A 16025-nucleotide genomic window follows, 5' to 3' on the forward strand; every position below is an offset into this window, starting at 1 on the left:
GCTTGTATTCACTGAGCTCCTGAGAGCGACCCATTCTTTTAAAAATGTTTGTAGAAGCAGTCTGCATGCCTAGGAGCTCGATTTTATATACCTGTGGCCATGGAGGTGATTGAAACACCTGAGTCCAATGATTTGGAGGGGTGAAACAATACTTTTGTCAATATAATGTATATTATACAGGAGTGATATAACCGCTCTCCAAATATAAATTATTTTATACAGGAGTGACATTGCCTTCTCCAGATATACGTTATATTATAGAGGAGTGACATCACCGCTCTCCAAATATAAATGATTTTTTTTACTGGAGTGACATCATCACTCTCTGGATATGAATTATATTATAAAGGAGTGACATCACTGCTGTCCAGATATAAGTTATATTATACTTTAGTGACATCACCGCTGTCCAAATATCTGAGATAAAGGAGCATTGCAGAACCGCATAAAAAGAAATATAAACCAGTGCAGCAGCTACAGTATCTAAATGATACCTGTACCAATTAAGAAATATTTTTAAACTGACAGTGCTATCTACAATTTATCTACTAATACTTTATCAGATAGTTTGTAGATAGTGCTGACACTTTAAACATATAAGGACTGAGATGCCTTGCTTTTAAATGACACAGTCATATAAATCCTGGTGACTATGCAGTTCTTGGTGTTCACACGTGTCTGACACAAATCAACCCCTGATGCAGCCTCTGACTTTGTGACTTATAATGTTGCAGTCTGATCACTGCGGGAGAGGAGACTGAGGAAATGCTTCTTTCTGAGTGCAGCAGACTGAAGACATCATCTCAGTCAAGGCAAAGTCACTAACTGGAGCTCAAGGATGGTTTTTTATTGATAAAAGGTGGAGCTTTTCTGAAAAATAATACCGTTGCTGTATATTGTGACATGTCAGGAATGTTTTCATGCTGACTTGTAAAGTAACAGACAGGTCCTTTTATTTGGAATTCAGATTGTAAGAAAGTAGTGTGAAGTGTGTCACAAGCGTTAGGTGATGCTCCAGTGCAATTCATGCACATGTATTTATAAGGAGCCTGAGAGCCATTTTACACTTTTAATAGCCAAAGTCCCACCTAAGAGCTAGAAAACCTCTGCACATCTCTGAAACTAGCTTAACTTTTTTTTTTCTTTTGGCTGACTAACAGGTTTTCTTGTTTTTAAATACATTGTTAATAGCTTGCACACTTTTTTTAATTTCATTTGTGTTACATCATTAATTAGATTGTGAGCTCTGTAGGGAAAACATGGCTGTTATTGCAGCCCCAACCTGTTGTTATTATGACATCACATCCGCTGTGGCTTTAATCATACGAGAGGCGGTTTCCTCAGCCGTAGCTCTGCCCCCAGGGGTTTAGCACCGCCGGTCAGGGGAGCCTTGCGCGGCCTCAAACACTTGCAACATTTTGACAATTTGTAGTTGATATTCTTGTATTACCCTTTTAAGACCCTAATAATAGGTTTTTCTTCAGCGCTGTATTCAAACATTAAAGGCGGTGAATTCCTCAGTCACCTGTGTTCATTTATGACTAATTTATTATGGAACATATCATAAACTGCTTCTGACATCCAGGCCTCTTCTTGCTCATAAATCTGTTTCCACGTGTTTACATAACTTGCGCTGAAGTTCAGGAAGGGACCTCCAGAGCTGGGGGGGATTTAACCCCTCGCTGTGACCTAGCGCAGGTATGGGAGCCTGATCGGGAAACATTGGTCTCCATAAACCACAGACAGATGTGTCAGTGATTCAGGTACCATCCAGACGTGTTCTGTGGCTAGTTATTTCTCGGAGAGAAATTCTGCTAGAAGCCATGACGTAGAATATGATGCAACACAGTTACTGGTGCTAATCTGACTATGCCATGGCGAATAATTAAAAAGAAGAGACGCATATCCCTCTGCATATTTCCTGATGTTGCAGCAACCTTCCATCTGGTCAGCCAGATGATGGTATTCTCAATGCTGCATCAAGGTCCTTTAACAGTTAAAGTGATACTAAACACATGCGTTTTAATTTACATTATCCCTTATCTTTTTGTATGTGGATGATGGCTCTGTAATTACTTTAATTAAAAAAACAAAAACATTTAAGTATCTTTTTTCCAAATCTATATACAGCTGTTACATAACCCATCTCTTTCCCAGCCTGTCTGCAGGGAAACAGTGGCAGGAGTTTCTAGTCCTCTGCTACTGGTCACATATTCAAAATAAAAATAAAAAAACAGCTTTTGGGATACAGAGTAAAAATAAATAATATCAATAACAGTGATGTCACTAGTGTTGGTGTCACCTGACGCGGTAAAACATGATTCACCCCCCCAATAGTTTTTGCAATCTGTGTTTGGGGTGTTAAGTTTGCACTGACATCCGCAGCAGATTGTAAGGGCAGCGCAATTAGAATGCGGTGCGGGAAGCTGTATGGGAACGTGGCTTTCCCTCACCCCATTCTAGTGTGAAAGACCCTAAAACTCTGAAGTAGTCCTATTCACACCGGGATAGTGGAGCAGGGAACTCTCTCAGGGTCTGTTCACATTAGTACTCGATGCAGGAAACCCATGTTTCGTGCATGTTTCCCACACAGCATTCCAAACGCACTGCAATTGCGATCTGCAGCATGTGTCAGCGCAAAGTTCAGGACACCCCAAATGCAGGTTGCATTTGCAGTGTGTTTGCCCGGACTGGGTCGCATGGTACAGAAATTCCATGCAATCCAGTTGTAGTGCATTTCCATAAGTAGTGCACACACTACTTTTGGTGTGGTGTGGTATGATTTCAGCCCATTTGAAATGAATGGGCTGAAATCACACTGCACTCACATCAAATGTGAATCGCACAGGAAGTCACAGTGTGTTCCAGTGCGATTCATAGTGTAAATGGGCCCTCAAGCTGTGAAAAGAACCCTTTTCCAAGGACACTGTTGGTAGTGACACTGGTCCGTGTACATCTGACACTGTTGGTAGTGACACTGGTCCGTGTACATCTGACACTGTTGGTAGCGACACTGGTCTGTGTACATCTGGCACTGTTGGTAGTGACACTGGTCTGTGTACATCTGGCACTGTTGGTAGTGACACTGGTCCGTGTACATCTGACACTGTTGGTAGTGACACTGGTCCGTGTACATCTGGCACTGTTGGTAGTGACACTGGTCCGTGTACATCTGACACTGTTGGTAGTGACACTGGTCCGTGTACATCTGACACTGTTGGCAGTGACACTGGTCCGTGTACATCTGGCACTGTTGGTAGTGACACTGGTCCGTGTACATCTGACACTGTTGATAGTGACACTGGTCCGTGTACATCTGACACTGTTGATAGTGACACTGGTCCGTGTACATCTGACACTGTTGATAGTGACACTGGTCCGTGTACATCTGACACTGTTGATAGTGACACTGGTCCGTGTACATCTGACACTGTTGATAGTGACACTGGTCCGTGTACATCTGACACTGTTGATAGTGACACTGGTCCGTGTACATCTGACACTGTTGATAGTGACACTGGTCCGTGTACATCTGACACTGTTGATAGTGACACTGGTCCGTGTACATCTGACACTGTTGATAGTGACACTGGTCCGTGTACATCTGACACTGTTGATAGTGACACTGGTCCGTGTACATCTGACACTGTTGATAGTGACACTGGTCCGTGTACATCTGACACTGTTGATAGTGACACTGGTCCGTGTACATCTGGCACTGTTGATGTTGACCCTGGTCTGCATAAACTTTATGTAGTAGATGGTGACACTGGTCTGGATACATCTGACACTGCTGGTGGTGATGGTTATCCAGGTACATCAGACAATGTTCATGTTCACACTGTACTGTGTTCTAAGTAATTGCTGGAGTTTCAATAAGAATTTACCTGAGGCTGAACATAGACCATTAACCTCTCCGTGGTGTTTGGTTTTCTGTCCCACTCACCTGTTTGAAATTTTTTCAGCTTGTCACAGAAAGAAGAAGAGTTTCTAACACTCAGAGATAACATTTCTGCTGTGCAGGAGAAGAACCAGACATTGCAATCCACCCTGGCTGCTCTGAGACTGGAGGCAGAGGAGAGTCAGAGGAAAGCAGAGAAGTATTACTGCTATATATTATGTAGATTATTGATAGAAGAAGAAGTATCGCTGTTATATATTGTGTAGATGATTGACACATGTTCAATATTGTCCAGAAGACAATGTGCATATCAACCTTCACCCAGCCAATCAAATGTTTATTTCATGACATATGTTTATCAGATGAATGGTTGACGATAGTTTAAATAACATTAGTGGCCTTGAAGATCAGCTTTTATGTTTTTCTTTTCTCCAGCCCCCTCCTTATTTTAGCATACATTGGGGTTGATTTACTAAAACTGCATGATGCAAAATCTGGTGCAGCTCTGCATAGAAACCAATCAGCTTCCAGGTTTTTTTTGTCAAAGCGCAATTGAACAAGCTGAAATTAGAAGCTGATTGGCTACCATGCACAGCTGCACCAGATTTTTCACTCTCCAGTTTTAGTAAATCAACCCGACTTTGTTAGACTGTGCATCGCACAAAGTATTTCTTCCTCTGGCAGTTGTATTGCAGCCCCTATAAATGTGTCTGAGGCACCTCTGACCACATCAGCACCTCTGTCTTCGGGGAAAGTTTTCGGAGTTCAGGTGAAAGTGCGTCCAGAGTTCATACAGAGGCCAGAGGGAATGTCGCTAATCCCGCCTTAGTGTGTCAAGTCTCTGGAGACCTATTTGTGAGGGATTTCAAGGTGTTTAACAATTACTGCAAGATTACGGAGCCCTTAGATCTGGTCTTGTGTAAAGTGTAACTAGAGAGGAATGTGAGCAGCAGATCAGGGCGCGAATCTCAAATCATTTCCACATTATTATCCGATGTCACCGATGTGCAGAGAAAGAACAGAGCTCACTGCTGGAGGAGTCTTAGCTGCTTCACTTAACTACACAGTGACAAAGAGAACTACATCAGAGTTTATAGAGGCTTAAAGAATAACTAAAGGCAAAACTTTTATTTTAGATTTTGCAAGAGCAGAAAGAGGTTAGAACACCTATTAGGTTTTATTACTGTCTGTGTCCCCAATAGGGAGATTCACCTTCTCTATTTCCAAAGGGTAAAATCAACTTTACAGTTCAACACAAGCGCAGACACTCCACCCATGTTCCTCCTAACATGTTTCACTCGCTATGATTAACATGCTCTATAATTAAGCACCAGTAGGGGGTGAAACAGTTTAGAAGGAAGATCCTGGATGGAGTTTGTGCTTGTGCTAAATAATAAAGTTGATTTTAAAGTATAACTAAAGACATGTTTTTTAGTTTTGGATACAGCGCAGAGGGATTAGAACCCCTGTCAGGTTTTTATTGCTGTCAGTGCCCCCATTAGGGAGATTCACCCTTTCTGTTCATCCTGTTTACCAATATTATTGAAAGTAAAAGAAAATCCTAAATTTTGGGTTGTTCGCAGAAAAGTAATAGCGGGGAAGTCTTCTAATGGGGACATTAATTCTGATGACCTAGGGCCCCACATGATTTTCTTAATTTGCAGGGATTTCCTCTCACTTCCTGTTTTGGCTGTGGGACAGGAAGTGAAGGTAAATCTGCCTAATGGAACGCAGGTGGAATTAAAATGTGACAGCGGTTATAACCTTCCTTATTCTATGCAAAATAAAAAAAAATAAAGTTTTGTCTATAGTTCTGCATTAACCAATAGTTGGCTATAGCAAAGGACATGCAGCATGACGATGGCAAATATAGAAGGCACTATACTATAGGAATCCATCACCCCATTTGCTTATTGTGGCCTATATTACCGCAACCATAATCTCAAATAATAAAGTGATTGCAAAGGTTCAGATTTTTTTTTTTTTTTTTTAAATAACAAACATGTCCTACAATCTGTTCTTTGCAATGGTTTTGCACAGAGCAGCCCGATCCTCCTCTTTTTCGGGTCCCCCCTGGTGCTCCAGGCCCTTTCCCCACTGCTGAGTGCCCCCAGGACAAGCTGCTTGCTCTGGGGGCACTTGTGCATGCTCGCTCCTGAGCCACCTCTGTGTGCCTATGAAAGACGCAGAGCATGGCTCTGCTGCACCCCCCCTCCTCCTCCTCTCTCGCTGTTATTGACAGCAGTGGGAGCCAATGGCTCCTGCTGCTGTGTCTCAACCAATGAGGAGGCAGAGACCCAGGAGAACATCTGCTCTCGTGCACATTGCCGGATCAGACTCAGGTAAGTATAAGGCGGGGGGGCGCAGGAGGGAGCTGCACACTGAAGGTTTTTTTACCTTCATGCATTGAGTGCGTGAAGGTAAAAGACATTCAGCCTTTAGAACCACTTTAAATGGATTTGAGATTGAAACGCCACAACACAGAATATTAGTTCAGATAATTTGTTTTCAAGTGTAAACTCAAATAGAAGCCAAAGCATTTCAGGGGTCAGCGCTGCCCCTCTTCATTAGGTCTTGTGGACTAATTCAACCAGCTTCTCATGATTACTGTGCTTTTTTATTTGGTTAAAATACCACATATATTGTATCTTTGAACCCAGCCCACTCATTTACAGTATTCCTTATCCATAATCCCTGATAATAGGGAGTTCTGGCCCCTTAGAAATGTGTTGGCTTCCATTGGACTAAAATAATTATCTGGACTATTTACCTGTCGTGTGGCACCTTAATCTTACATCCATTCAGTTGCATAGCATTCCAAGTAAACTGTGCAGAAGATCCTTTGGTGTGTAGTAGGGATGCATTAATATCGATATCGGTGCCGATACCGAGTATTTTCATGAGTACTCGTACTCGTGAAAATACTCCCGCCACCTTAACCAATACTTTGCGGTGCGATTTGCGTTAATGGATGCAAATTTCACAGCAAAGATTAGCATGTGAATCCTGTCCAAATTGCATGCGGTTTCCCTACTGCTCCTGTGTGAACCCAGGCGCGGTGCACACAGGAGCGGTGCGGGAAACCTCCCTGCAGGCATCCCATGTTGATTCTCAGTGGTAGGAGAGTGTAGAAAGCGGTGGGGATTTCAAATTGCCGCCACTTTCTTTCCTCTCCTTACAGCGATGACAGTTTGGGCTAGATGGCATCTGATCGGTCAGCAGATGGACAGGAATTGCATTCCTGTACAAATCGCATGCTATTCTTTGTGGTGCAATTTGCATCCATTAATGCAAATTGCACTGCAATGTATTGGTACTCGGTATTGACGTGTACTTGACTGAAAGTATCACTACTCATACTCGCCAATAAAAAAACGGTATTGGTGCATCCCCAGTGTGTAGAAGCTGCCAGCCCAGAATCCAAACACAGTTAAAGCAATACTATAACACTACTGGATAGAAACTAATAGGTTAATCCTAGGGTTCTAGCGCTAGCCATCCATTCATCCAGGTAATTTCATGTCCAGTAGCATAGGATAGATGATTCTGCAGTATAGGTACTCATTGTAACCTGTATTACTGCAGCCAACAAGTCACAAATTTAAACCTGATTCCAGAATCAGCCTGCTAATATTTCTAGAAATATGGAGGAAATATGTTCCTAACCCTAAGTGACTCCACATCTAGGATCTCATTGATGGGCACTGCAAATACTTTGCTTGAATGTTATAATATAATATGGTATTAAAAATGTAATAAATACAGTATTTAAAACATTTTTAAAATTTTAAAAATGTAAATGAGCTGCTATAGCTCTCAGGAGCCTTTTAAAAACCATATTGCCTTCTTTATTGACTTCAACACTTTTCCCAAAAATTTTAAAATTTCTGCAAAATGACAATTTTTGGCTTAAAGTGGTTCTAAAGGTTCAAGGTTTTTTACCTTCACGTATTCTATGCATGAAGGTAAAACAACCTTCTGTGTGTAGCAGCCCCCTCCCCCAATACTTAGCTGAGCCCCCTCTTGATTCAGCGATGTCCATGAGAGCCTCAGCTCACTCTCACTCCTGATTCAGCATCGGCTCCCACTGCTATCAATCACAGCCAGTGAGCCAATCAGGAGAGGGAGGGGGTGGGGACAAGCCATGGCTCTGTGTGTGAATGTATTTTTGTGTGGTGGTCTATTGTTTCTGGGGAGGTCTGTTGTTGATGGGGGTTGCTTGCTGCTGGAAGGGATCTACTGTTGAAGGAGGGGTCCATTGTCTGTTGTTGCTAGCTGCTGGAGAGTCTATTGATGCTGGCTGCTGAAAGATCTGTTGTAGCTGCTAGGAGGATATTTTGTTTTGGGGGCCAATATTTGCTGGAGGAATCTATCGTTGCTGGGGAGGGGTCTATTGTCTGCTTCTCTTGTTATCATTAACAAATTTCATACAAATTATTTAGCACCACAAAATTATACTTAGCGCTGTATTCTCTAAAAGTGGCGGTACTGGGAGGTGGGTAGGAGGTAGAACCAAGTGACAGTGTGTAAGGGGTGGAGACAAGTGACTCAGAATGGAGAGTTCTTGCACCACGTTTTTGAGAAAAAAACCCTGTGTGTGTATGTATATATAATATATACAGTATATATATATATATATATACACACACACTGTAGATTATACGTGAACATGTGAGAAGTAGATGCCGACCCTCATCACTAATAAAATCTGTTATTAGAAAGCATATGAGGTGTAAATCTTTCATTGACCCTTTCTCCATTCATATACATCTGCTGCAATGACATATGCTTGTCCCAAGTACTGCACAAGAGGGATGCTGAAAGTGCACCTGTGTCCAAATATATGCTTAACAAATAATAAAAGAACTTTAAAAAAAAGTAATCAGTCACGTCTGTAACTCCAGACATTTTGCTCAGTTCACAAAACTAAAACCCTAGGAGAAGAATTCTATTTTTCAAAACAGAGATATTTTCAGCCAAAAAGATTTAAAAATCACAGCCACATGACTAAAATTAGGATCCTTGCATTAAAGATTTGTGAACTGAGTGAATTCATCCTCAAAGATCACAACAGAAATCATAGTTCATCTCCCTCAATTCTCTGTAAAGAGCATAATCTTGGCACTCGACTAGCCCTCTAATGTACAGTGGGGATCGAAAGTTTGGGCACCCCAGCTAAAAATTTGCATTAATGTGCATAAAGAAGCCAAGGAAAGATGGAAAAATCTCCAAAAGGCATCAAATTACAGATTAGACATTCTTATAATATGTCAACAAAAGTTAGATTTTATTTCCATTATTTACACTTTCAAAATAACAGAAAACAAAAAAATGGCATCTGCAAAAGTTTGGGCACCCTGCAGAATTTATAGCATGCACTGCCCCCTTTGCCAAGCTGAGACCTGCCAGTGTCATGGATTGTTCTCAATCATCGTCTGGGAAGACCAGGTGATGTCAATCTCAAAGGTTTTAAATGCCCAGACTCATCTGACCTTGCCCCAACAATCAGCACCATGGGTTCTTCTAAGCAGTTGTCTAGAAAACTGAAACTGAAAATAGTTGACGCTCACAAAGCTGGAGAAGGCTATAAGAAGATAGCAAAGCGTTTTCAGATGTCAATATCCTCTGTTCGGAATGTAATTAAGAAATGGCAGTCATCAGGAACAGTGGAAGTTAAAGCAAGATCTGGAAGACCAAGAAAAATATCAGACAAAACAGCTCGCAGGATTGTGAGAAAAACAATTCAAAACCCACGTTTGACAGCACGATCCCTCCAGAAAGATCTGGCAGACACTGGAGTTGTGGTACACTATTCCACTATAAAGAGATACTTGTACCTTCCATGATGTTCTTCATGGAAGAGTCATCAGAAGAAAACCTCTTCTACGTCCTCACCACAAAAATCATCGTTTGAACTTTGCAAATGAACATATAGACAAGCCTGAAGCATTTTGGAAACAAGTTCTGTGGACCGATGAGGTTAAAATTTAACTTTTTGGCCGGAATGAGCAAAGGTACGTTTGCAGAAGAAGGGGCACAGAATTTAATGAAAAGAACCTCTGTCCAACTGTTAAGCATGGGGTTGGATCAATCATGCTTTGGGGTTGTGTTGCAGCCAGTGGCACAGGGAAAGTCTCACGAGTAGAAGGAAAAATGGATTCAATAAAATTTCAGCAAATTTTGGATGGTAACTTGATGCCATCTGTGAAAAAGCTGAAGTTAAAGAGAGGATGGCTTCTACAAATGGATAATGATCCTAAACACACCTCGAAATCCACGGGGGATTACATCAAGAGGCGTAAACTGAAGGTTTTGCCATGGCCTTCACAATCTCCTGACCTCAACATAATTGAAAATCTATAGATAGACCTTAAAAGAGCAGTGCGTGACAGACAGCCCAGAAATCTCAAAGAACTGGAAGACTTTTGTAAGGAAGAATGGGCAAAGATACCTCAAACAAGAATTGAAAGACTCTTGGCTGGCTACAAAAAGTGTTTACAAGCTGTGATACTTGCCAAAGGGGGCAGTACAAGATATTAACTCTGCAGGGTGCCCAAACTTTTGCAGACGCCATTTTTTTGTTTTCTGTTATTTTGAAAGTGTAAATGATGGAAATAAAATCTAACTTTTGTTGACATATTATAAGAATGTCTAATCTGTAATTTGATGCCTTTTGGAGATTTTTCCATCTTTCCTTGGCTTTTTTATGCACATTAATACAAATTTTTAGCTGGGGTGCCCAAACTTTCGATCCCCACTGTACATACACAGCAGGTGCTGAAAGCTATAGAAACTGTTTAAGGCTAGGTTCACACCTATGCAGTTTGCGGTTGATCCCTTCCTGCAGTGCTTTTTGCGGTGCGTTTTGTGTTTTTGCACATCCGTTTTTGATGCGCTTTGCAGTTGTTTTCTTTTCAACTTGTTGCTGGGCAGAATAAAACTCATGAAAAACGCACTACATGCTTTTCTGCAGCATCTCCGTTGAAGTCTATAGAACCAAAACGCAGTGTTTTGCGTTTAAAAAAGTCCCTGACCCTTTCCAAAAAACACATTGGGTGAAAACACGGAGATATGAACCTGTCCCATAGGAAATCATGTTAAATGGACTGCTGTGTGTTTCTGAAAAACGCAGTGGAAAACGCTTAGGCGTGAACCTAGACTAAAACCCCACCAGAGTCTGCTGTGTTTTACAGGATAGATTATTTCACAGTGTCTGCAACTACAGAGGTCATTGATGACTTGGTGGATTCTTAAAGCGTATTTGCTGATTGTAAAGAGTGTTGAAAATCAAAACTTTGAAGGACACAGCTTGACAACATGCAACCAAACGTCATGCTGCTACCTACAAGAGAAATGGACCCTAGATAACTGAGAAAGAAAGAAAACTGAAGGCCATTCCCCTTGCTATAACTGCTCCCAAACAAATGCTGCCCAGTTTTTCTTAGTGTCTTAAAGCGGAACTTTACCCATAACAATTTGCTAAAATATAATGTTGTTTAGCAAGGAACTTACATTCCACCTTAATAATACTACCAAAATTAGTGTGTGCTGTAAATTTCCTCCAGCATTGTTCCTGTTTCTTCTTGCTGGAGGCTGCCATTTTGCTGAAGCCCATAGCCCCTAAGTGGTTGAAAATCTTTAGGCTGTCAGTAGATTGGCCTATACATTTTCAACACAGTCTCAAAGAAGAAAGAGCAACTGAGCATGTGCAGAGCTGGGTGAAAAAGTGTATTACTGGATTTTAATTAGTATAGGCACTTATTTCTAATGTTTTGATCTAGCAGGACTTAATTTATTTCTTTAAAGAGAAATGATCTTCTTTACCTTCTGCTATGTTTTTGTTTAAAGACTTGTTTAACCACTTGACCTCCAGAGGATTTACCCACCTTCCTGACCAGGCCATTGTTTGCTATATGGCGCTGCGTTATTTTAACTGACAATTGCGCAGTCATGCAACGCTGCATCCAAATGAAATTTACGTCCGTTTTTCCCCACAAATAGACCTTTTTTTTCTGTGGTATTTGATCTCCTGTGCATTTTTTATTTGTTGCGCTATAAACAAAAAAAACAACAATTTTGAAAAAATATATATTTTTTACTTTCTGCTATTAAATACGCCCAGTAAAAAAATTAAAAAAATCGAATTTCATCATAAAATTAAGCCAAATTGTATTCAGCTACATGTCTTTGCTAAAAAAAAATCCCAATACATGTAAATGATTAGTTACGTGAAAGTTATAGCGTTTGCAAATGGCGGTATATATACTGGAATTCGAAAAACATTTTTTTTTACTAGTAATGGTGGTGATCAGCAACTTATAGCGGGAATGTGGTGGGCATTCTGACACTGTGTGGGAACTAACTGTCACTGACATCCCCAGTGACACCAATGCGGTGATCAGTACTAATAAAAAGCACTGACACTGTACTAATGGTACTGGGCAGGAAGGAGTTAACATGTGGGGCAATCAAAGGGTTAAATGTGTACTGTGTGCTTTTTTACTACGTGGGCTGTGTGTGTGCTTTACACTGTAAGCACACTGCTTTGTATGGCTCTGCTATTCAGAGCCATACAAAGCAGTGTGCAGGAGCTGACGGTAGAGATCTGTATTGTTTACATACAGGTCTCTCACCCATTGATAATACTCGGAGATCGCCGGGTGCCGGCGGGAAATCACCAGACGAGACCCGGTGATTGGGTGCCAAGGCCACGAATGGAGGCCACCTACCCGGAACTGCGAAATCATGTATATATACATAATTTTGCGCACCCGTGCAATCCTGTAGCAGTATTTCTGCTATAGGGAGGTGCGGAAGTAGGTAACCACTTGCCCTCCAGAGGATTTACCCCCCTTCCTCACCAGGCAATTTTTTGCGTTACGGCGCTGCGTTACTTTAACTGATAATTGCGTGGTCATGCAGTGTTGTAAATAAATAAAATGTATGTAATTTTTTTCAAACAAATAGAGCTTTTTTTTGGTTGTATTTGATCGCCTCTGCGTTTTCTATTTTTTTGCGCTATAAACAAAAAAATTATTACTTTTAGGCCAAAATGTATTCATCTACATGTCTTTGTTAAAAAAATTCCAATAATTTCTGTATTAATTGGTTTCCGTGAAAGTTACAGCGTCTACAAATGGTGGTATATAAACTGGAACTTTTATTTCTATTTTTGTTATACTAGTAATGGCGGCGATCAGCAACTTATAGCGGGACTGCGGTGGACATTCGGACACTGGGGGGGGGGGGGGGGAACTGACTAACTGTCACTGACATCCCCAGTGAAACTAATAAAGGGATCAGTGCTAATAAAAAGCACGGACGAAACTAATGACACTGGGCAGAAAGGGGTTAACATGTGGGGCGATCAAAGGGTTAACAGTGTGCTTTGTTTTACTTGGGAGAAATGCTGCTTTGCATCTCTCTGCTGTACAAAGCAGCATGTACATGCTGACAGGAGAGAGACCTATGTTGTTTACACACAGGTCTCTCCCCTGTCAGCTTTGCCGATGATCACTGAATGCCGGCTGGGAATCGCCGGCAGAGAACCGGTGAATGACATCCCCAACTGCCAATAGCGGCACGGATAGGGCTCCCCTATTCGTAAATGCAAATCATGTATATATACGTGATTTTTCACAGCCCTGCCCCTCTGTAGCAGTACTTCTGCTATAGGGCGGATGGCAAGTGGTTAAAGATTTTTACTACACTTCAACTGCTACTGGTAGATTCAGGCAAGATATTGGAAATTCTGTAGGCCAACAAGGACATGTTAAAGTGGTGTTCTTTCTGCATGGTTCTGCAGTCGGCAGTGACCAACCCATCATTGTTTCAGTTTACACAGGACTCTGCTATTCAGGTCAGTTTAACAGAGGTTTCCTTGGTTGGAACCACAGCTGTAGTAATTTTGTCTGTCCCTGGCTCTGAAGACTCACTTTTTGTGAGTGGCTGAAGCCGGTATGTTGCTGGTTTGAACATATTTCCCTTCAAATGTACCTAACGTTTTATGTGCTTAAAGTGGTATTAAACTCAAAACCACAAATTTTATATATTGCAACTTACCAATAACTGACTGTGATGGGTGCATTTATTTATTTATTTTTTTAGGCTTTTTTCACCATTTTCACAAGGTGATCTGGCTAGTAACACACCTCCTCCTGTATTAGAGTGCCTCCACTCTCTGGATGAAGGAGCACAGAGGGCACCTTTGGACAACAGCATTGTCAATCTGGGGGTGGTGGTAAGATGTACTAGCAGATTTAAATACACTAACATCTCACATTTTATAAGCAGTTACAGCATTTTGATTTCTTTTGGGATAAAGGTTTTACATTCCTTTATAAATAAAAACTGACAATTTTAAGCACCCCTACCAGTGATAAAATGTTTTGTTCCATCTCTGTAACTGATACACTCTATAAGAGAGCTTGTTCTTTTTGAAAAACAACAAACTTACTGATCATTACTTGAAAATAAAAGGAAGAAAGCCTAAGAAAGAAAACTAATGCAGCCACTAACATCTAAGAATTGGTAAGCTGCAACATAATAAATGTTTGCTTTTGTGTTTAATACCGCTTTAACTGTCACTTATGCAACTGTAGCTGGCTGGGCAATGATAAGGAACAGACGTTTTGTTTTGGGCCTTCCCTTGTGGCTTTTTGGTGGGCTTTGTTCTTTACTTCCCTCATTAGGGGTAAAACAACACTTGGCCCTTAGTACCATCAAAGGTCAGGTATCTGACTGTCCAATCTTTTTCAGTGTTTTCTGGCTATTTAGCTGATTCTTACTTCCATTCAAGGGGTTATACACATTGTTCCTCATCTTGGCCCCCACTAAATCTTGTATTGCTGTTACAAAGACTCCCATTTTAACATTGACGCTGTTATCCCGTAAGGTAGCTTTTCTTGTGGTTTTCACTAAGGCCAGAACAGTTTCTGAGTTATCAAGATTGCCTAATGGAAGCCCCATTTGATCTTACATAAAAACAAGGTTGTTTTGAAGCCAAGACCCTTCTTTTTGCCAAATGTGGTTTACTATTACTATACTATTCTGTTTTTGAACTGCTTGCTATAACTAAGCCAGATTGGTGTGGGAGGGGTTATAGCTTCTAGGGGGCTGGCCTTCAGTTCCTTTTGTGCCTAGTGTCTTGTATTGGTAATGGGGGGGTCATGTTCAGTATTGGTTCTGGAAGGAAGATCATGTTCAATATTGGTAACAGGGGTTTGGTATTGGGGGGTTCATGTTCAATATTGGCGATAGGGGTCATGTTTAGTATTGGTAATGCTGGGGATCTGGTTCAGTATAGGTAATAGGGGGCCATGTTTGGTATTAGTAAGGGGGGGTTATTTTTAGCATTGGTAATGGAGGGGGTCTGGTTTAGTATACGTAATAAGGGGTCATGTACAGTGCAGGTAGCGTGGGGTTATGTTTAGTTTAGGTAATGTGGTGTCATGTTTAGTTTAGGTAAAGGGGGGGTTCACATTCACTATAGGTAATGGGGGTCATGTTTAGTATAGCTAATTGGAGGGTCATATTCAGTATTGGTAGTGGCCATATTTGGTATAGTAACGTTCAGTCATTTTCAGTATTGGTAATATGAGGGCACATACAGGGTAATGGGGGAATATGTTCAATATAGTTACTGGGGGGTCATGTTCAGTATTGATAATGAGGGGTCATGCTTAGTACTGTAATGGGGGGGTCATGTTTAGCATAGTGCTTATTTATGGCCATTATAGAGCTGCTCCATGTATGCAGATTGGAATTGGCAATCCAGGCTTTGGACACACAGCTAGAGATGGAAAGACAGACACACAGACAGTCCTTGTCTGATCTTCAGAGTCAGCTCCATTCCTGTCATGTTCACATACGGGAGATGAAGGAATTCACTGCGTCCTACCAGGCCTTGCAGCAAGGTAAGGGTGTAGAGGTTTGCAGGTCAGTATTAATCTCTTGTATGTTCCTCACCCCCACACTGATCCTACAGATTGGAAATAGAAACATTGTCTTGCATTTCAGTTTTCCAGTCTCCAATGATTCGGTTAAGGCAGAACATCTTATCAGCACCAGGGAAGGTTCCTGCAGACCGGACAGCAGTCTCATCGGTTAGTACAATCTCTGTAAT

General features: G+C 41.3%; 1 protein-coding gene across 1 annotated transcript in view; it reads left to right on the forward strand.

The window, feature by feature from the left end:
• LOC149440306 (uncharacterized) overlaps positions 1-16025 on the forward strand; it is a 142565-nt gene that overhangs the window by 23710 nt on the left and 102830 nt on the right. Inside the window, exons 5-7 of the mRNA XM_089658798.1 lie at positions 3966-4100; positions 15659-15816; positions 15920-16005. Of these exons, the coding sequence (XP_089514924.1) occupies positions 3966-4100; positions 15659-15816; positions 15920-16005 (379 nt within the window). The remainder of the gene's footprint in view (positions 1-3965; positions 4101-15658; positions 15817-15919; positions 16006-16025) is intronic.

The sequence above is a fragment of the Staurois parvus genome, unplaced genomic scaffold (assembly GCF_062004578.1).
Source record: "Staurois parvus isolate SC_StPar_1 unplaced genomic scaffold, SC_StPar_1.0 ptg001095l, whole genome shotgun sequence".
NCBI lineage: Eukaryota > Metazoa > Chordata > Amphibia > Anura > Ranidae > Staurois > Staurois parvus.